We start from the raw sequence: 23483 nt of genomic DNA on the forward strand, positions 1-23483 counted from the left end.
TAGGCATTGTCATTCATTCACTCACTCGTTTATTCATTCAACAAACTTTTATTGTCATCTATTATCTGTCAAGTTCCAGGATTGACTCTGGTGGTTCAACAATGAATTCAGTACAGTCCCTGCCCCCAGGAACATTACAGTTGACCAGGGAATGCAACAAGTAAATAGACAGCTATAAGGCCCAGTGCTAAGTGCCAGGATGGGAGTAGTGAGAAGAACTTCACTTTCCATTCAGCTTCTTGAAAGAAGTAAAAAAAAAAAATAATAATAATAAGTAGAAATGGTAAAATGGTGCTGGTGGTTGTGTGGAACACGTATTTCAGGCAAAAAGAAAAAACACACAGAGGCCCAGTACTGAGAGAGAATCTTGTTTACTGGGAAGATGAACTGAATCTTAATTTCTCAAATGTGAGACCCCACTGTGACTTCATCAAAGAACCTGCCTGACTGCTTTCAAGTTCCCCCTGTTTTGCATATGGCAGAAGCTTGCAAATAATCAATTCTTTAAGCACGTACTTCTGCCACAGTTTTCTGTAGCTCTAATCAAATGTGCACTTTCCATTTGCTCAGTTTTAGACTCCATAACTTGAGAGATGTGAGAAATTATAAAACAGACCGAGAAGAGCCATGGAAGGGAAGGGGGTTTTCAGAAAGGACACCTACAAGGAATGAGCAAACAGACTAAAATGCTTGGCTTGGAGAAAGGCAGCATGAAAAGACTCATTTGCTCTAAATCTTCAATTACGTAAATGACAATGGCACAGGGTAACCAAACTGAACTTTGAGTTTGTTAAGGAAAGCATGAACAGAAATGACTTGAGGAATCATGAGAATGGAGTTAGTCACCGGCATAAGGTTTCTGCCCCTGAAAACATACACACAAAGCAGCCCAGTGAGCATGCTGCATTTCCCTGTCTATAGATTGCCTGTCACATCCAAGGACCAAGCTGGACTCTATTCTGGGCTTACTGAAATCGAGCTCTGTTCCAAGTGAATGTCCAAGGGTGCAGGGACTTGTCTCTTTTATATCTTTAGTGCCTAGAGCAGTGTTTGGTACACAGTAGGTGCTGCAGAAATATCTGTTGAATGGATGAATGGTGGTCAGAGGGATGGATTTGACTGGCACTCAGGTTTTCTCTTGTCCGAGAAGGTTTCTAAACATGGAAGGGAGAGTAGCACTTAGAACATGCCTTTCAGCTGCCTGGAACTTGGTAGTGTCTTGGTATACACAAGGCTGAGTCTCTGTTTTCCCATCTGGTCTTAAGGAGCTCAGGAGGGCTCTGTAGGGGGAGGCTGAGCAATTGCCCACAGGGTTCTTGGGTGGTTAAAGGGACAGATTTTAGGTCATAAACTAATGAAGGATGCTCTTTATTAATCTCTGCTTTCCAATTATGGGAACTAGGCAAACTCCACTTTAAAATTAAAGCAACTTCTACATAATTTGGAGGCCCCATGACCTCACATTCAGATTTAATGCTCTCTGCTGGCTTCAGTGTGCTGAGTTCTGTGGGCACCAGGACTCATTACTAGGTCCAGTGCGGAGCAGTAAGTCAGGAATGAATTCTCTAACTGCTTCCCAGGACTGAGCGTTGCATAGGCTGAGTGAAGAATTCCCATTGTGATTAACTTCTCAAGGGACTTTTTTAAAACATTTCCACCAAATCTTCCAGATGAGGGCCAATACCATCGGGAGATTTACGGAAACAAACCCCTCAAGTCAGTCTGCCTGCAGCATTTACTGCGCTGCCCCACCTACAGATGCCACCTATTTCAGACTTGCAAAAGTACAGAGTCACTGCTGACAACAGGAATTCCTCACTGACATAAAAAGGCACTAACGCAGGCAACCCTGCTGTGAAAAGACCCCACTTAGCACTACTTACAAAATCGACGGACCTTGGGCGTCTGGAGACTCAGGTGTGTGCTGGAGGGGCCAGGGTGCTGGCGGGAGAGCGGGAGGCAGCCCGGGCTTACCATGACGTTGAGAATGTGCTTGTCCTGGGCCTCATGGTCCAGCCGCTCGGCGGTGTAGAGCACGCCGGTGCTGGGGTCGATCCGGAACTTCCTCATGCTGGCCGAGTCGATGCTGCTGTGGACGGTGTAGCTCAGCTTGTGCTTCTCATCTCGATCCGTGGCCTCAATCTGCAGTATCTCTGTGTCTGGGAGCACGTCCTCGGAAATGGTCACATCGTAATGCGGCTGAGAGAACTCTGGGCCATTATCGTTATTATCCAGCACTTTGATAAATACCTATAGTTAAAAGAAGACAAGGGTGACGACTAATGCCAGCTCTGTCATTGCTAATGTAAGAGGCCCCAGCTCTTTTTCCCTCCACATCCTTGGCCCCAGCTACCTCCATCTGTAGGAAGTTCTTGTATGAAAACACTCTGCAGTGAGAGGCTGACTATAAACCTGCCATTCACAGTAGAAGGAACATACGCTAGGAGCTGATCTATGTTCTATTAATTGAACAGCTGAGACGCCCCCAGGGGTGATAATTCCACAGGATTCCTTGAGGCACAGTGTAAGAGATCAGCAGATGACCTTAGAGTGTCCCGTTCCTGCTTTCTTAAGTTCTTGTTATGTGCTCCTCATGGTGGACTTAGTGTGGAGCAGCGACACCACGGCCCAGTAACAGAGAGGAGGCTGAGGAAGGAGGAGAGGACACAGGGCCAGCTCCGTGCAGTGTCCACACACTGCGCTCTCCTTTAGACCGGAGGTGAGGAGGAAAGAACAGCAGAGCTAAATACAAAGTGCCTAACTTGTCTTCCTTTATGAATCATTTTGTTATAAATGTTTTCAGGCAGATATAAAAGTCATAGCCTAACAAACCCTCATGCATTCATTGCTCGGTTTGACAATAACAAATTCATGGCTGACCTCATTTCATCCCCAGCTGCCCCCCAATATTATTATTTTAAAATGCTTTTATTTTATTTTATTTTTAAGACAAAGGAAGAGAGAGGGAGAGAGATAGAAACATTGATGAGAGAGAAGTATCGATCGGCTGCCTCCTGCATAGAGCCTACAACCCTGGACATTGGCCCTGACCAGGAATTGAACCAGCGATCTCTTGGTGCATGGGATGACTCTCAATCCACTGAGCCACACTGGATTATTTTGAAGCAAATCCCAGCCATCATGTAATAAGTGTGCATCTCTAAATGATAGGGTCTCTTAAATTCACACAATACCATTGTTGTATCTAAACAGAAAAGTAATCCCTTGCTGCCATTATTCAGTTGGTGTTCATCTTTCCATTATTGTTTTTCAAATGTGTTATGTATGTTTGTATACACGTGTATATATATATATATATATTTCAGTTTCTTTTAATCATGATATGCAAGATCCAAACATTGCATTTGGCTGACATAGCTTTTAATTTATAGATTTTCCCTGTATTTCCCTCTATTTCATTGCAGTTTTTATGTTGTTATTGTTGACGCTGAACAAAGTAAGCCATTTTATCTTTCATTTCCAGTCTGAATTTCACTCATTCCAACCCCGTGGTTTTTTCTACATGTCCCTCTGTCGCCTGTATTTCTTATAAATTGGTAGTTTGATGTAGGAGACTTGATAAGATTCAAGTTTAATTTCCTCCTCCTCCTCCTCCTCCTTTTTTTGACAAAAATGCTTCATGGGTAATACAGTGTTCTTCCATTTGAAGATACATACTACTTGGTTCTCTCTTGTTCGGTGATATTAACAGTCATCGAGGATCATTACATACATAACAGTAATTCATTAAAAATGCAAAATGGTAATGTTTTAATTCTATGATTTCCTTCCCACTTATTAGCTATAATAGCTCTAAAAAGACCTATTTGGTTACTCTGAAACACACTTCCTATAGGAACCTCAGGATACATACTAAATTCTTTTCCTCTATTTATCATTTCAAAACAATGAGCTGGTTTTTCAGCTCCTCCCAAAGTGATCAATGAGGCATTTTTTCCCAAGCATTGTTATGAACTCCTGAATTTAATCACATCTGATACGTTTCTGCCCATTAAAGTTACTATACTTATTGATGCACTAACGGCCCTTGTTTGGTCAGTGACAGCCGCTCCAAGTTGGTTCTTAGGGTCTTTTGACACAAGTCTGGTAGTCTCTGATAGCTTACTTGCTGTCCAATACTTTCTCCTGGTAATTGTTTCCAGGGTCGTCTTGTACATTCTCTAAATGCAGTCCTGAATTATCCATTTCTCCAAAATCTATTGGTTACTTTTTAGATAGAAATGCCATTTAGAGACCACAATCTAGTACTAGGGTTATTCATTACTGCTAGACTTGTTATTATGCCTAGCTTTTTTTCAGTGGACAACATCAGCAAAGTGTTTTGTTTTGAATACTTATTTCATGAGTTGATACTGATACTTCCAATTTAAAATTAGGGCATTGAGGTTTTTATTTAATCTTATTCTTTTTATATGTGTATCTCCTTTCTCCCATGCTGAAATTTCTCATGCTCAATGACATCATCATAATTGTTCATTGGCTTATTTGAAATACACAAACAAGGTTTCAGAATAACAACACCAACATTGCTATTATGATTACAATTACGGCCATTCAAAATAATTTAATACTATTTTGCAGGTTTTTTTTCCCCCCTCAGGATTTATCCCACTGGGGATATACAGTCAAATTAATATGTTTAAAGTCACTTAGAATAGTTCTTCTCTGTGTAGCTGTCCTACCAACTGAATACATGAATCCATTTACTTCCATTTACTTTCAACTTTTAGACTTATTTTTTTTAAACAATAAATTTTGTTTTATATGTAAAAGTACCAAAGTCAAATTTACGAAAAGGGTATAGTCAAAGAAATTTAGCTTCCATATTTCCCTTTCATTTTATTCCTTGCTTCTATAGGTAATCTGTTTTTGTGCTTTTTATTTTCTTTATTTTTATTATTGACATATTTTCCCTCCCTTTGCCTGCCTCTACCCAGCCGCTTCTCCTCCCTCCCTCTGGCAAATCACGTCACTGCTGTCTGTGTCCATGGGCTATGCATGTATGTCCTTTGGCTAATCCCTTTACCTTCTTTCATCCAGTTCCCCCTCCACCCTCCCCTGTGACAGGTGTCAGTCTGTTTCATGCATCCATGCCTCTGTTTCTATTTTGTTCATCAGTTTATTTTGTTCATTAGATTCCACATACAAGTGAGATCATAGGGTATTTGTCTCTTTCTGACTGGCTTATTTCATTAGCATAATGCTCTCTATGTCCATCCATGCTGTTGCAAAAAGTAAGATTTCTTTATTTTTTAGTCACATAGTATTCCATTGGGTAAATGTACCACAGCTTTTTTATCTATTCTTCTACTGATGGGCAATTGGGCTGCTTCCAGATCTTGGCTATTGTAAACAATGCCACAATGAGCATAAGGGTGCATATATTCTTTCAAATTGGTTTTTCAGCATTCTAGGATATATTCCCAGAAGTAATATTGCTGGGTCAAAAGGCAGTTTCATTTTTAATTTTTTGAGGAACCCCACACTGTTTTCCACAGTGGATGCACCAGGTGCGTCCCCACCAATAGTCGCCGGCGTTTATTTGTGGATTTATTGATGGTAGCCATTCTGGAAGGTGTGACGTGACATCCCATTGTGGTTTTAATTTGCATCTCTCTCATGATTAGTGACATTGAACATTTTTTTTTTTTTAATATGTCTATTGGCCATCTGTATGTCCTTTTTGGAAAACTGTCTATTCAGGTCCTTTGCCCATTTTAAAATATATTTCCCTTTCATTTTATTCCTTTCTTTTTTGGGAATCTGTTTTTTAAAATTAATGTTATGTTTTATCTATTTTTTTAATATAACACATTAAGTACACTTTCCCTCAACATTCTATTTCACTTAAAATTATATTAATGGTTCTTAATTGGTAATAATTTTGTCCCCCAAGGACATTTTGCAGTATCTGGAGATATTTTTGGTTGTCAGAACTGGGGGGAAGGGTGTTCCTAGAATATAGTGGGTAGAGGTCAGGGATGCTGCTAAGCATTCTACAGTCAGAACAAAGAACCATCTGACCCAAAATGTCAACAGTGTGACTGCATTATATCCTGAAAGTCAGACCACAGCAGTTTAGAAATAGTCTTCCAATGGGTGAATATATCATAGTTAATTCAATCAGTCTCTACTGATGTTCATTTAAACTGTTTCCTATTTTTGCTCTTAGAGTGTGTGATGAAGAGCCTTGTGCCATGTCTTTCCATATTTTTATTAATCTGTTTCGGACTCTAGATTTGGGATTGTTGGATGAAAGGAGATATTTTGGTAGATATTTCCATATTTCCTTACCCAAAAGTTTTATCATTCTGCATTCCCATAGCAACACAGGGTGGGGCAAAAGTAGGTTTACAATTGTGAGTACATAAAACACAGTTTATTCTATTATTATTTATCAATTATTGTAATATTGTCCATATGAACAACTGTGTACTTACTTTTGCTCCACCCTGAGTAAAAGAATGACTGTCTTCCCACAGCCTTACCAACAGAGTACATATATAGTAAAACTTCTGGATTTTTGGCCAACCCGATACATGAGAAGTGGCATCTCAGTATAGCTTTCATCTGCTTTTCTCTTATTATAAGGTTGAGAATCTTTTCCTTTGCATAGTTTTAAGAGTCATTTGCATTTCTTTTTCTGTTACAACTTTATCCGATCATTCTTCTATGAGTGAAATGGACTTTTCCTTTATTTTTGGACAGTACAATGATATAAATTGCAAATGTTTTCAATTTTGTCATTTATCTTTGTTTTGCTCATGCAGACTTTTTACCATGCAGAGTTTTTTATTTTTATTTTTATGTAATTGAATACATCAATCTTTTCCCTTGTTGTTTCTGGACCTTAAGTCACAGTTTAGAACATTTTCTACATTTCTAGATTAGAGTGAACATGCTCATTTTTTATAAATAGCATTTACATGTTTCCTTTACTTACATTTCCATGTCTAATCCACTTGGAAATTTTTCTGGTATATTATGTGAGGAATGGATCCAGTTTTATTTTTTTTCCCCACGTGGTTCTCCATTTATTCCAATGCCACTTTTTAGCTCATCACTACTCCAATTGCAGAAGCCACTTTTACTGCATACTAAATTTATACATGCAAATGGTGTACATCGGCTTTTCTATTTTGTTCCATGGTTTATCGGTCTTTTCACACGTCAATATCAAATGTTTTAATTACAGAGGCTTTTCAGCACATTTTAATTATTTGGAAAAGCTAGATCCTCTCTTTGTGCTTTTTCAGGGTTTTCCTGGCTATTCTTGCTTGTTATTCTTCCAAATGAACTTGATAATCAACCTGTATAGCACCTGACAGAACTTGAAGCATTTTCACTGGGATAACGCTAAGGAAAAACTGGTTTCTTCATGATGGAGTCATCCTATCCCAAAACACAAGTTTATCTTTTTTCATTTGTTCCAATCTGTTTATTTTTCAGAGGTGTTCTAATTTTTCTCAAGAAGGGTTTGAACATTTTTTTAACATTTATATATGTGCTATCCTAAATGGAGTCTTCTTTTCCGTTGTATCTTTTTACCATTTGTTTTGGCTCTAAATGTAGGCTACTGGTTTTTGTAAGTTACATTTATAACCTGTTACTTTACTACATTTTCTTATCACCTGCAGTAGTTTTTCCATTCACTCTTTTGAGCTCTTCAGATACATGATTATTTTATATGCATATAGGTATCATCTTACTGTTATAGTCATAATTCCTATAACACAAATTGCTTTATCTAATTGCACTGACTAATACTTATGGCGCAATGTTAGATAGTAGTGAAAATAGTGATATTCTTGTCTTATTCCTGCCGACCAGGAATTTTAGTTATTGCCATTAAATGATATGCAGGTATTTGGATGCATTCTGGAAAACTATTTACTTTTAAATATAAATTTAGCCAGATCATGGTATTCTTATAATTGCACTTCAGTGCAGTTCAGTACAGATGTTCTTTTTTGAGTGAGAGAAGGGCAGTGCTATGACTTCTCTGCCAGGACAACTTGCCCAAGAGAATGAGCCTCACATGGGCACAAGTTCTGTCTGCAGTTTCAGGCAGAAAAAGGATTGAGGAGTGTGCCTATAGAGTTTATTTTTTTAAATCTCCACTGTATTTGGAAAGTCTACTACATTCTTTGAATGTCAATTCTTTTCTTATAAAGTTCAAGTTAACTTAGTCAAGATGCTAAAATATTTGTGTCCACAGAAGCAGTTATATTAATGGGGCAAGGAAGCCTTTCCAGCAGTAAGCCTGCCCTGACCTTCGTGAAGTTTCAAAGTCGATGTGCTCTTGAAAAGCTTGCCTCTTTCTGCTTGCTTTGTCCTGAGCCTAATCTACAGTCAGAACAAGTGTTTCTCGGCAAAAGACTTCCTTTTTCCCTATTGGCTTTTTATTTCCCACAGTCGGGCCGTTTGTGAGCTCCTGAACTAACAAACAAAGCAAAGTAACTCTCAAAGATGTTGTGTGCAAAGTGGTAAGCGAAAGGCCCAAGGAAGAACAATGGACTCCAAGCAGGAGGAAGCCTGAATGTAGGAAGTCTCTTCAGAGTCGGCCTCAATGCTGCCCACCACAAACACTCTGGGTTTTGCAGGCTCCTCTAAGCAAAGCCTGGGTAGATGCCAAGCTGGCTTTACAAAGGCTCGTGGTGGGAAATGCATGGGGCAAGTTGCAGGGTAGGCCTCTGTTTCTGATTAGAACCAATTAAGTGCTAAACGACTGAAATTCTGTTCTTTCTCTGTTGGCATTTCAGAACCATATTGAAAGCATTTTATAGTTGTGATTTCAAGGGTCATGCCCCTTGTATTTTCCCCCAGCTAACAAGTTTTGTTTTTGAATATATAAATTTAAAAATCATGTCAGTTTTGTGTTTGTTTTACAGCTTATAAACCTGTATCATCTTAGTTTCTTAAACGTTATTGTCTCTAATTTACCAGTGGTATGGGAATCAGAGAGGTCAAGGGATATGCCTAAAGTCACAATGGCAGTGCCAGACACAAGCCAAGTTCTTATGGAGCCACATTCTGAATTCATACCATTCATTCCATCACACCATTTCATGTGCACTTACATTACATACATCAGTTATAAAATACATGTGAACAAATACGTGTGCAAATATTATGTACCTTGCTACCCAGAAATCCTAATTTACAAAGCAGATAGATAACTGACCTGACCATTCTCATTTCAGGAGCATCAATCATGGGATTATTCTAAACAGCAAGTTCCCTGCTGCTCTTAAAATTGGAACCCATTTTCAAAAACGGATTTGCTCATAAACTGTCAGGCACAGATCCATTGCATACAGTGCTATTTTGTCATTATTATTATTTTTTTTAACAGAAAGTCTCACATTAGATTTGGCTTGCTGCCTTATTTTTTTCTCTATATAATCACATTTGTTCTGGCATTTTCCTAACTAAAATATACAAGGAAGTTTGGGACCACTGCCCTTCTTACCTGAATGCATGACAGGACACTAAAAGAGATGAAAGAAAACCTTTGCTGTCCCTTGATCTAGGGAATCATGGAGGAGCTTTGGGAAAAGTGGCTTGTTTCTACCCTTCTCCAGCCCCCTCCCCCACCATTTAAGCAGGTGCAAGGTGGAGAGAAAGGATAAGACAAAGTCCCAATGTTCAAGATAAAGTGTGGTTTTAAAGAAAGGCAGTTAGTAAGGAACTCCCAGCACACCACTCAGAGACAAAGGAGGAATGGGATCCTCACGGCTGTGGGGGCAAGGTGAGCTGTGGGACTCAGTCTGCAGACTTCCCAGCCCCAGTAAACACACACCCTTTGGCAGAAAGCCTTTGTGGCCAATCTCAATTAACTAACTACCTTTGGGGGCCCTAAGGATTTTGAGGATTATATTAAAGACATTTATAAAAATATATATGTTTTCATTAATTTTAGAGAGAGAGGAAGGGAGAGGGAGAGAGAGAGAAACATCTAGATGGGAGAGAAACATCATCGGCTAACTTCTGCAAGCAACCTGACTGGGAATCAATGGAGCCCACAACCTGGGCATGTGCCCTGACAAGGAATTGAACCAGTGACCTTTGGGTGCATGGGCTGGTGTTCAACCAACTGAGCCAGGGCTATGTGAAAGAGATTTTTAATTTCAGATTTGGCTATGGAACAGACAGATACAAGCTGATTTTCATATCTTTATAAGTCAAACCAGACCTTGAATAAGAAAGGTATATTCAAATCTCAAACCCACTTATCATGAGTCCCTGAATAAGATCAATGTAACTTTTCAGATGATTATTTGGGCATGACAATGTCTGCTGTCTTTCATAATTAACAATAAAAGCCACACACGTAATATTTTATAGTTACCAGGTATATCGTTCCAATTTTAAGTTGAAAGGGAGACTATAATAATAAAACCTGCTCATGTCCAATACATCACAGATTTCAAGAACCTTATAATATTTTATTCTTGCAACAACCCATAAGGCCTATAGATCTCACCCCCATTTATACAGAAGAAAGTGAGCCTCACTGAGCTGGAGCTACCTGCTGTGGTAACACAAGACAGCAAATGGCTAAGTGCTGACTTGAACATGAGTCACCTGATTCAGGGTCAATGCTCCTTCCATATACCAAATGCTTCCCCTAATGAATTAAATTTACATTTTGTATGTACAGGTGTGTAGGGGAAAGTTCCCAAGATGAGATCTGATTATGAGAAGAAGTGGGTTGGTATTTCTTTACCTGTGTACACCTGGGGTGGCCAACTAACCAGCTGTGCCTCAGTTTCTCACCAGAAAAATGAGTGTGATGGTAACACTTGATTTACCAACCCCAAGGTGACAAGGAAATGAAACTTAGGAATAAGACTTGCAAATATCAAGAGTTTGATATAACTGTGCATTTCTACCCATCGACCCTTTGAAAGAGTCATGCTCTAGATATGTTTAAATTTGCTGTGAGGATGCAGAAGCTCAGATTGGTCTGGCAGATGTTTGTGGAAAGCTGTTAAAAGTCATCATTTAAGCTGGGGAGAGGGCCAGGAGGGAGGGGGAGGGGGGAATCAGTGGGGGGGGGAGGAGAAACATCTGTAACAAAAATAAATTAATTAATTAAATAAAAAAATCTTTTTTAAAAAGTCATCATTTTTCATCCTTGGTAAAGTGTGTCTTTGTGGCCCATAGCATGGCAGGTTGAAGGGAGGGCTGTGCGGCGGGTGGGGTACTTAGCTCTCTTCCCAGCGTGTGTGGATGGCAATGAGGCATTCTAATGGCCTCAGATGGGACCATGTTCCCTAGGCAGTCACCTTAAAAAGCATCCCCTTGGTAACTAGCAGGGCCCGGTGAGTTGCTCTTTCTGCCTTAGAACGTAGTGGTGCCTTTGAGAGGCAGCACAGTGTGCAGTTGAGAAAGCAGGCTCTGGAATCTGTGTCTGAGCCCTGACCTATTCAAGTTACTGAACATTCCTTTGCCTTCATTTCTGTATCTGTAAAATGGGCATGACACAGAGGATTAGTTTTGTGAACCAAAAGGGGCTATGCAGTAAACCTGACAAATTCAGGGATGGGGAGTTGGAGGGGAGCAGGTGGCAGGTCTGACAAGGTCTGTGACCAAAAAGTAACCACACCGGGTGGTGTGGTCACAAATTCCTAACTAGGCAGGTCATAGCAGGTAGTCACATCCTATGCCAGTAGGTCAGTCTTCACCTGAAGTGAGCTCTGCCCATTGTTCTCTTGCATCCAGGAAAGCATTCCTTTGTCAAGGAAGAGTAATTTTCTTTTCTAGACCCCTGGAAGGTACAGCTGCCAACACCGGAGCCCAAGGCCACAGAACTCCGCATTGCTACTTGTTCCCCACCTGCCATCTCTATGTGCTGTCGATGTTCATTATTAGCCTGTCCCCACCAATGTAAATATGTTTCTCCATTTTGCTTTTCATCCAATTCTAGAGATTTCCCTGCTCCGCTTTCTCTCGCCTCCTTAATCTACCACCAATGGACTTCATGCACCTTCCTGCCGTCTCCTCCTCTGATTTTAATGCATAAAATAAGCTGTGATTCTCCAGAGCATTTGAGACCTTGCTCTCTGTCTATGTCATCAGTTTGGCTCAAATAAACTTATAAAAATTATCTACAGGTTTGGACGTTTCTTATGTCAACATCTTCCTATTTCTAATATAACAAATTTTCACAGACTTAGCAGTTTAAAACAACACCCACAGATTATCTCCTAGTTCTGGAGATCAGACGTTTGCATGTGGTATGGCTCATCTGGGTTCTCTACCAGTCTCAGAAAGCTGAATCGGGTTGGCAGGGACGCGTCCATTTCTTGACGCTCTGGGGATGAGTCAGCTCCAATTCAGCTGATCCAGTTCCTGGAGGTCAGAGCCTGAGGTCCCTGTTCCCCTGCTGGCTGTCAGTGGGGGCCTCTCAGCTCCTCGGGCTGCCTGTGCTCCTTGTGATGGTGTCCTCTCCGCACTCAGACGAGTGGTGGGGGGGTTCAGTCCCCTCACAGCTGGGACCTCTGCCCCTTCTGCCGCATCTCGTCTGACGTCACCGAGAAAGTCCTCTGCTTATGGGCTCACGTGATTATGTTGGGCCCACCTGGATAATCCAGGCTGTTCTATCTTACGTTCTGTCACCTTAATTACATCTGCTAAACCCCGTTTGTGATGTAACATAACGTATTCACAAATTCTGAAGATTAGAACAAGGGCATCTTGAGGGCTTGCGGTGGCATTCTGCCTACTGCTAATACTACCTGCTTCATAAAGTAATAGAGTTGAATAAGCTCATTTTTAAATACAATATAAACATAAACACTTGGGTTTTTAAAATCTATTTTATGTGTTTCAGTTGACTATAGATACTCATTACCTTCCAGGTGCTCAAATGATCCATCTTTGACTAATGGAAGGCAGTTTAAATCGCCTTTTGTCACATGTTTTAACATGATTCCACTAGTCTTTTCTGGAAGGATGAGATGCCCAGGCTCCTGCCCCAAACCTGGAATCAGCTATTTCTACAAGAAACCCCAGTTCCTTTCCCTGGGAAATGGCAGGTGGAGACCGCAGTCTGGGCTCGGACGGTAGAGTCCCTCTCACAGGAGGTGCATACTGCTCCGTGTGTGAACAGTGCCCTCACCTTCCTCGGCATCTCACTGCCTGCCTTTGTGGGTCTCTGGCTGCACCTGGATGTTCCCCTTCCCCTCGTACAACAGCTGGTGCATCTGTGATTCCACACCTCTCCTCCAACCAGATTGCACCACCTCTCTCAACCCTGTGTATCTTCCCTGCTAAGCCGGACGCCCAGCTCATCTCTGGGTTCCTACAACAGCAGGGTGGGAAATACTTCCGTCATGCTAAGAAATCATGGTTCTCTTTTCTTCACAGACTACTTCTATTTTCCTGTTTCTCGAAGGGAGCTAAGCTCTTGTTTGCCATGCAGGGCTTCAGTAGACAATCCTGGTCTCCTTCCTAACCCAGACCAACAGTGCTGTGCACAGCAAGGGAGCAGCGGGCCAGACCACCGGAGCAGGGAGGCTTTGTAAAACCAACAGTCCCCTCAGGTGTGTGTGTTTCCTAGGAAGCACAGGTGCTTGCGTGTTGGCATTTTATTTGGAGTTTCTAAGTAATGAAAAAGTGTTGAGGAGTGAGTTTATCTCAACCATTTTTGGCCCACATACCCATTTGAACACCTAATGAATATGAAGGGTCTACTCTCAACAGAGATACATACACTCCAACATTTATAAACAATTTCTGGAGTTTCAAGCACTCTCAGGACCTCAAACCATTTTGCAGTTTAGTTTTTTGCACAAGTGGGTCTTCATTGGCCTTGTCTTGCTGGAGGCAGCAGGATTAGGAGGTCAGGCAGGGGTCTCGACAGGAAGGAGCATAGCTGGACCCAGGGTGCTGGTTTTAAACCTCTCCACTTTATTCATTTCTAGACTGTCTAGACCGTTCTCAACCTGTGGGTCGCGACCCCCTTGGGGGTTGAATGACCCTTTCTGAGGGGACGCCGAAGACATAACAGTAGCAAAATTACAGTTATGAAGTAGCAACAAAAACAATTTTATGGCTGGGGGTCACCACAACATGAGGAACTGGATTAAAGGGTCGCAACATTAGGAAGGTTGAGAACCACTGGCTAGAGTAATGCTATTTCTGGTGTCATTCATGAATGACTTGCTACGATTACACCACATTATACATGTATAATGGGAGTACGTTTTTAAAATCTTGAAATACTTCTTGGAACATAGAAAGCACTCAGTGATGTTGGGTGGTCCTAGACAAAAAGAAGACTGTCAAAGAACCATCAAAGGTGACTGTCCTGGGAGGGAGCATCAGGGACTAGGAACTGCCCAGAGTCCTTGACAAGTTCTACCTGGTTTGATCTGCATTGAGGGTGTCTCTAGGGATCATCCTGCACTTTCCACCCCAGGACAAGTCAGAAAGTATTCAGAATAGTCCTCCATTAAAAGCCTGGGATGCAACCTGGATCATCCTCTTCCCCAGAGCGCTGTCTCAGGCTCTCAGTTACTATTTATTGAGAACTTGCTAGGTTTAGACCTCATGCTAACACTCTGTATATATAAACTCATGTAATCCACAGCCATTCCAATGAGGCTGGTATGAGTATGCCCATCTATAGATGGGAGGACTACAGTGCAGAGAAATTTAGCGACCAGCCCCTGCTTGAGGGGATGCAGCTGTATAAGTGGCAGAGTTGGGATTAGAACACGGATTTATCACTAACAAAGCCCACGCTGTCAAACACTCTGCTGTATTATATCAAGTACAATAACGTCCTTCATAAAGTTAGCAACTATTGTACGCAGAGGCCCTTGTTCGCCTGGCCAGGAGGTCTTTGTATATGTTAGGACGCTTTGTTCTTCCATTTACTACATCTGCATCTTTATAACTTGAACTCCCCAGAACCTTTTTACATTCTGTACTCACGCTAGGGAATCTCAGTAAGGAAAAGGATGTTTATTCATCACCAGATATTGTAGCTCTGAGGCACAAGAACCCTATGAGTTGGGAGAACAGGCAAAAGAGAAGATGAAGGAAGAATTTTCATGTAGGCAGAGATCCCTGAGGCTCGGATTTATTTGACATTTGTGAAGTAAACTTCCACATGTTGTTTATGGCTGATTGAAACTTGTGTCATTCCATGTTTTATAATTCCCAATGAACAAAGTAGAGAGAAGTTCCCCAAGGAACTTTTGAACAGGTGTTTTGGGGCTACGGGACATTTAGTTAGTTATATGGTGAAGGGTTTCTGTTTGATGGTGGAATCATTAGGGTCATGGGTTGGAGCGTGCTTTAGTGGTTTCTAAAAGCAACCTAGAGAGCTTTTCTCTACCCAAACATCCTCTTATAACAATGTCCTTGGCGCTGAGGACTTTGACTGATTCAGGGACCAGCTGCTGTCACTACAGTGGCAAGTGTGAGCAGAGGCCTGGATTGCAGAGGCTGGTGGGTACCCAGGCCCAACACAGCCCGGCAGACAGAGTAATGGCTTTTTGACGGTAATAACGATGATGTGCAATTTTATACTTTGGAAACTGTTAGTTCTCACTTCTTGAGAGGGTCACGGCCCTGGAGACACAGAGTAACTCGGAAGGTTTTAACAAGAAAAATCTCTCGATACCCTTTCCTAACCTCCTTAGCTTGGCCTTGCCAAGGGGAAGCTCCAAGTTCACCCTGATTCTCTGTCTCTTTTCCCACTGCTCTGGAGACCACTTGTCTGAAATAAAATCAATAAAACTGGGACCTGAACAATGTGCACATTCAAATCCTTGAAATGTATGCTTCCTTATTAATTTTTAAAAAGTGGGTGTACATTAGCCATCTGATTTTAAAATTCTGAATCACGGTGACCTCAGGCATCCAGCGCAGCTCCTGGCACATGGTATAAACTCAAGAAATATTTGTGAAATAAACGCTGTTCAATGATTTCTCCTTGGGTCCTAATGAAATTCTAAAATAAAAATTTCATTTATATATATATATATATATATATATATATATATATATATATATATAAAATTTTGGTTAATATAAATCAGTTGTGCTCCTGCCCATATAGGTCTTGTTGAATATATAGTATCTGCTACTCATTCACTTATTCTAAAAATAGTCACTGTGTCTCTAGAACATTCTGGGCACACTGAATTACCATTTAATTTAATTATTCAAAAACCCTGGAGAAAAGTATGGAATGAATGTGGTTCCATGCTTTATTTGTGTTTTACTCAAATATGTCTTATGTTTTTCAGTGGTGCTAAAAAGCTGAGGTTGGATATGCTAAGATATGGCTAATATATATATTTTTTATTCTCACCCGAGGACATTTTTGCATTTATCTTCAGATACAGTGGGAGGGAGAGAGGGAGGAAGAGAGAGAGAAAAACATTAATGTGAGAAGAGACACATCAAGTGGCTGCCACCCACACGGCCCTGGTTACCGGGGCCAGGGACAAATTGCAACTGAGGTACGAACCTTAGCAGGAACCGAACCTGGGACTCTCTGGTCTACAGGCCAACACTCTAACCACTGAGCCAAACCAGCCAGGGCGACATGGCTAATTTAAAAAGCCTCATTTGAATTCTCATTTAAAGTGATTTAGCACTAAAGACTTAGCAATGCTGCAAGTGGGTTATTTTATATTAGGCTTGGGCTTTCTTTTATTTTTTATTTTTATTTATTTTTTATCCTCACCCGAGGACATTTTCCCATTTTTTTGTTCAGGTAGAGTGGGAGGGAGAGAGAGGAACAGAGAGAGAGAGAGAAACATCGATGTGAAAGGGACACATCGAGTGGCTGCCACCCGCACGACCGACCAGGGCCGGGGACAAACTGCAACCGAGGTACGTGCCCTTAGCGGGAACCGAACCCAGGTCTCTCAGGACCGCAGGTCGACGCTCTAACCGCTAAGCCAAACCGGCCAGGGCTGGGCTTTCTTTTAGATTGTGTGATTCCTGTAGGATGTTAACCATAATGTCCTTTCCTCGTGTCTTGAAAATACTCTGAGCCCAGCTGGTGTGGCTCAGTGGTTGAGCATCGACCTATGCACCAAGATTTCGCCAGTTCAATTCCCAGTCAGGGCACATGTCCAGGTTGTGGGCCTGATTCCCAGTGGGGACATGCAGGAGGCAGCCAATCGATGTTCTCTCTCATCGATGTTCCTATCTCTCTCCCTCTCCCTTCCTCTCTCTCTAAAATCAGTAAAGAAAAAAAAATTAAAAAGAAAATACCCTGAAATAGTACAGATTTAGGTAGGGTGACCATACAATTTATTGTCCCAAATGGAGCAATTTTGAGAGTCAATGAAACACGGTGAATTACATCAGTGCAACAGGAGTGACTGGTACTCTCTCAGGCAAACAGGGCAGAGGGCCATCCTAGGACAGGACCAGAAGTGGTCACCTGTGGCTGCTTGTCAAGTGTGTGTAACTCCCTTCCTGGGTTTCAGTTTATTTGGATGAAAATTAAAAGGGTTCTCATATAATAATCCTTATTGGTTCCTTAAATTCCATCATTCTGAGATTATGATTGGAGTCAAGGAGTCTCAGCATATTTTCTAAACCTCTTCAAATGAAGAGCTGTGTAGGGAAGCATGTGAAACACTCCTCTCCCCACCTTTCTGAAACTACAGGCTCACATCTATTTTAAATCAATCAACACCTGCTAAATTCAGGGCTGGCAAACATTTCATCTTCACTACCTTAAGCCCTGTGCTAAGGAGGATTCTGAGGACATCTGGACTCAGCAGGGAAACGGATCTTGATCAACAGTGATGGCTTAAGGGGTCATGGGAGCAGGAGAGGGAAGGGGGAAGGATGTGAGCGTGTGCCAGTCTGTGCCATAACTGGCCTAAGGTCTCTGATGCTAAAATACAAAACAGAAACATGTTCTTGTATTTAGGGTAAATCTGCCCCACATTCATACTCAACACTGTGTTCGTCTCACCTAGAGATTTTCCCTCCTTGCTGGAATGCCCTTTCATAAGCACCCAAATAGCAGTATATAAGCAGTGGTCCTTGACCCTGGCCACATGCTAGGGTCCAGGAGGGTCTCTGGGGGTGTGGCTCAGGCTTCAGTGGTTTGACAACCCCCTGTCCCCCCAGCCAGGGTGAACACCCACTGGCACACAGGCTAACACGGGAGATGGGAGGCGGGGCACCTAGGTCTCGGTCCTTGTTTTTTATTAATGCTGTGTTACCTTAGCTGTATCACTCATCCGATCGCAGCTTGTAAAATGAATTTGGACTCTTAGGTGTTCTCTAGCTCTAAGTTACTGTGACGAACAGATGAGGTGAAGAATATCATGGTGTATTAACTCAGACAATATGGATGTCCTCCTCTTTGTAAACACTAAGAGAGCTGGCTTAGTTACCAAAGAGATAAATCTACAGTAACTGGTCAGGAAACAAGCAGAACTCACTCCCTGAGACACGAACAATCACGATTTCTGGGAAGAAGCAGCTAACTTATACAATACCCTCGACAGAATCCTTTTCCTAGGTTGTCCTCTCCAATGATTCTTTTTTAACACTAGACATCCACTGACCTACTTTACGACGTCCAGTACATTGTGTAATTGCTCTCAACTCCGACCTCAGCAGACCTTTCAGACATCCACTCTTTGGCAATCTGACGTCTCACCTGGGTGACAGCGACGTTAGTCCCGTCGGTGACTTCCACACTCATGTTATAGATGGACCTCTGCTCGGCATCCAAAGGTTTTGCAATGACAATGGTTCCGACACCCTTCTCTGCATCAAAAGAGCTGTCAAAATTCCCCCCTGATGATTTCACAGAAACAACATAAAATTAGCATATCTGAGAAGTTATTGCATGGATTGAAGCACATAGCTTTAAAGGGAGCTCTTATATAATAATGTTCTCGACAGGCACTCTTATGTTTCAATTTCGTACACATTAAATGGGACCTCTTTACTTCTCACTTAATTCCTATTTTAAAACACAGCCTCTACAATAGATAAAAATGTCACCCCAAAATAATGCAGTGCACAGAAAACCTAATGTTAGGCTAGTGAAGCATAGACCGACTCCATAAAATATTTAGAACACTAAAGGGCCACCACCCCTTGTGGCTTCTGTGCTAGGAATTTGTACATCCTTTTCCTTTTCCAAAGTAGATTAAATTCTAAGTAAATGAATAATCATTATTATTAACAAAAATGAGTAAATATTCCAGGATTGATGGTAAACATTTGGTTGGTAGAGTTCCGAGTCCCTCAATGACATGTCAAAATTAAATTATAAATACTGGAAAATAAGAAAAAGCAAAAAAAAAAAAATGAATTTTATAATAAAAATTTTATGTCTGTAAATTGGAATATTGATAGAAGTGTTTGTATGCCATTTGACAGCATGAATTATTTTTCTCCCTCCAAAGTAGAAAGTCCATGGGAAATTTACAAAATAAAATCTGGAAAGAAGTTGAGGAAAACATCAGCTAATGTACATCAACTCATAAAACAATCAACAGAAAAGTTTAGAAAACTCTTCCTTTTCCGTCCTGGACCAGGTGTAATCCCCAATCTGTGGTGATGCGTGTAAGATAACACAGGCCTGTAAAATTACTGCAGATATTTTCCATCTCTGTGAACCAAAGTGTGGTTTATGATCATTCCAAAATGAAAGATTTTCTTTTTCAGGGGAAAGGGAAGATAAAGGTTTATGCCACATATTGCTGGAACAATTTCAATTAAATATCAGTGTGTGTTCGCCAGCTAGATGTAGTCTTGCCTGAGATTTCATGATGTCGATTTTGTTCTTGGACAGCGATTTTATTTGGCGACGGCACTCAGGGCAACACATTTACTATATTTCCTATTTTAGAAAAATTATCTTGGCTTCTTTACAGTCAACATTCCTTTCATTTCATCTTGCTGACCAATGAACAATCCTGTGTACAGTTTCTATGATACTACATTACAAATGAGCAGCGGAGTGAAAGGAAAGGAGGATTTGACTTGAACTAGTAGGATTTGCTCTACAGTGATACAGAATAAACACAGCGATGCCCCTTCCTTATCCACAGAGAATAAGGGGAGACTGGAAGTAGATGCCTGAAACCCAGGATGGTACTGAACTCTGAATACATCATGTTTTTTCCTACACAAACATACCTATAATAAAGATTAATTTATAAATGTAATTTATAATGTAAGAGGTTACCAACATTAACTAATAATAAAATAAAACAGTGAGAACAACACATATTTTGTTTTGTTTTTTTTTCAATGTCGCCTTATTTATTTATTTTTCCTTTATTGATTTTAGAGAGGGAGGAAGTGAGAGGGAGAAAGAGACAGAAACAGCGATGAGAGAGAACATAGACTGGCTGCCTCCTGCACGCCCCCCACTGGGGATTTGGCCCACAACCCAGGCGCGTGTCCTGACCGGGAATCGGACCGGTGACATCTTGGTGCATGGGTCGATGCTCAACCACTGAGCCACATGGGCTGGACAACACATATTTTGTAATAAAAGTTATGTGAATGTGGTCTCCATTGCAAAATATCTGCACTGCACTCACCCTTCTTGTGATGACGTGAGACGCTAGATGTCTAAGTGAGGTGAATGACACAGATATGTATGGGCCAGGTTGACTGCAGGTAACGGAATCCGCAGAAAGCAAAATCATGGCTAAGGGGGGCCTACTGTAATATGGTTAATTAAAAAAAAACAAAAAACTGGTCATACATATTTCAAATACTTATTGCTTGCAGCTGTGATATATACTTAAGATTATTTAATTGCTAGAGTGAACATAATTGCCCTTGACATTTAATTAAAGTTATGGAGATACTGGGGTACCACAGAATTGCTTGGAGATGATCTATTTTTCAAAATTTTCATCTAAAAAGAGATTCATCTTCCAATTAATATGTTTAACTGATTTACTGAGAACTAAATGTTAATTCTAAAACAAAATAATATTTTGCAGAACAGGATCAAGAGAAAGGGGAGGAAATCCAGGCTGGAAAGGGAAGCCAGCCTTAAGTCCCCATCTTTCGAGGGGAATGTTTCATGTTGATAACACATGGAATAAAATGTAAGGCTGACTCCAGTGTCTGGAATAACCACCTTAACGAGCACAGGAAAAACATCTGCTATCAAGTGGTACCTTCTGAAAAAACGTTGTCGTGGACTCTTTCAAAGAAAGAACATAAACTCTTCTCAGACCTGTGTAGAAAAAACAACTTCTCGAGACGTCTCTGGTGGGTATAAAATCATCTTTTAAATCACATTTAAAGTCAGTTTTAGAACGTTTTCCTAACCGACAAGTTGACAGTAGCCCCTCCCTGCCCTTATCTCTGGTTTAACTTTCAACTGCAGTCTGAAACATTACATAGAAAATTTCAGAAATGAACAATTCGTAACTTTTCAATCGCTTGTGGTTCTTCATGGGATTAAATCCTGAGCTGCCCCGCTCTGTCCGCCCAAGGTGTAAGCCATCCCTCTGTCCTGCATGTCTTGGCCTCCCACCCGCAGTTACTTAGTAGCCAGCTCAGTTGGCTCTAACTTGCTTATTTGGCTTAATAGTGGCCCCAAAGCACAAGACTAGTGATGCTGGTGACTCAGATAGGCTGAAGAAAAGGCGAAGGTCCTTCATTTAAGTGCAAAGTCAAAAGGTCTCAACTTAAGGGAAGAAAAAAACATCTTATGCTGATCCTGCTAAGAGCTGTGATTAGAGTGGATTTTCTATTTGTGAAATCGTGGAGAAGGAAAAAAGAACTGTGTTCTGCTGTTGCAACTCACACTGCAAAAGCCACAGTCACAATGCTTGGCTGAGATGGAAAAGGCATTAAACTTGTGGGTGGAAGACATGAACAGAAAATGTGTTCCGGCTGATGCCTCTGGGTTGTGCCAGGGAGCGTGGAGCCGATGTGAGGATGTTAGCAAGGGAAGCTTGAGACAAGCAACGCCAAGCCCTGTAATGCAAGTAAGGGACAGTTGTGCTGATTCGGGAGGAGGCTTAGACTGAAAAATAAAAATTACTGGGAAAGACCACATTCATGGAACTTTTATTACAGAATATTATTATACTTGTTCTATTTTATTATTAATCATTGCTGTGAGTCTCTTACTGTGCCTAATTTATAAGTTAAACTTTCTCATAAGGAAAAAACAGTACATACAGGGTACTATCCTCAGTTTCAGGCATCCACTGGGTGTCCTGGAACCCATCCCCCAGGATAAGGAGGAACTATTCTACTTTCTTAAATCTGAGGACACTGCTTGTTTTGAGGGGGGGGGTGAGGGTGGGAAGAGAGGTTCCCTTTCAACATCAATTATTTTAGAAGATGACAATTTGTAGATTGAGGCAAAATAGAAATCATGCAAATTATGTTTTTGGTTTAGAGAACATGCAAGCAGAGATTTCTGGTTTCAGTTACTGTGCCAATGGGTCAATCCTATAGGTTCTACCTCAACTGCCTGCGACATTTTCTTAGAGCCCTATGCAGAAATACACAATCATTTCATGTGCTTAGTGGCATAAAACTTGACATATTTTACATATGGCACAGAGATTGTGTGCTTTCTTATTTTTCATATCAAATAAAATTTCTGGCTACTTTTAGGGCTGTGATTTTTATAGTTTTTCTCTTCCTGTGAGTGTGTGTGTGTGTGCGCACGCGCGTGTGTGTGTGCGCGCGTGCACACGTATATTTATTTCTTTCACTTACTGTTACTCTTTCAAATACTCTAGAACAGAAACCTCGAAAGGGGTTGGGGAGATAGACCAAAAAAACAGGTCCAGGAGCACTTGACAGGCCTCTGAAGTCTCCCTCAGACCATCAGTGTGGCTAACAGCCACTGATAATCGCTTCCCTGGCATTTGCTCCTAGTGAAACCAAGATTTCACATAAAATAAGGTTCCCAAAATCTTCCCTGTGCTTTAAAATGAATTTCTTACAGGGGACACAGAACCTAGACCAGCAGTTCACCATCAACCCTCACACAATTTAATAACCCACCACTTAAGCATCCCATCTCATAAATGACTCCGTCTCTCTCCCCCAGGGCTCATTTTTCAGGCTCCCTTTTAGCCTGAAAGGTGATTTCATTTCATAGCAAACCATGTCCAATTCATCGGGGGTGAGAGGACCAAACGGAAGGAGTCCATTTCCACTAGCAGCATTCCGTTGGAACGAGATGTGCTTCCTCAGAGCCAGTAACACAACATGCAAAGCCAGGGGGTGCCACCGCCCGCAGCCTTAGCTAAACAAAAGGTGGGAGAATGGGGGACACTGCAGAGCTGGTCTGAGAGTCAACCAGGTGGGAACTGGGAAAGACAGCCCGAGCGTGGCTGCAGGGGTGTGCGGCAGAGATGGTTAAAAGCGAGGTTGTGAACAGCCCACATAACAGATCACTCATGTTGGGGACATTTCTCGGTCACTGTTTTCCATCAAGACAGGGGTCACAGGGAAAA

General features: G+C 41.3%; 1 protein-coding gene across 3 annotated transcripts in view; it reads right to left on the minus strand.

Moving 5' to 3' along the window:
- FAT3 (FAT atypical cadherin 3) overlaps positions 1-23483 on the minus strand; it is a 502003-nt gene that overhangs the window by 95053 nt on the left and 383467 nt on the right. For all 3 annotated transcript variants that reach the window (XM_036258794.1, XM_036258793.1, XM_036258791.1), the window contains 2 exons: positions 18680-18819; positions 1975-2250 (listed from right to left, as the gene is read on the minus strand). In XM_036258794.1, the coding sequence (XP_036114687.1) occupies positions 1975-2250; positions 18680-18819 (416 nt within the window). The remainder of the gene's footprint in view (positions 1-1974; positions 2251-18679; positions 18820-23483) is intronic.

Source organism: Molossus molossus, unplaced genomic scaffold (genome assembly GCF_014108415.1).
Source record: "Molossus molossus isolate mMolMol1 unplaced genomic scaffold, mMolMol1.p scaffold_m16_p_13, whole genome shotgun sequence".
Classification (NCBI taxonomy): Eukaryota; Metazoa; Chordata; class Mammalia; order Chiroptera; family Molossidae; genus Molossus; species Molossus molossus.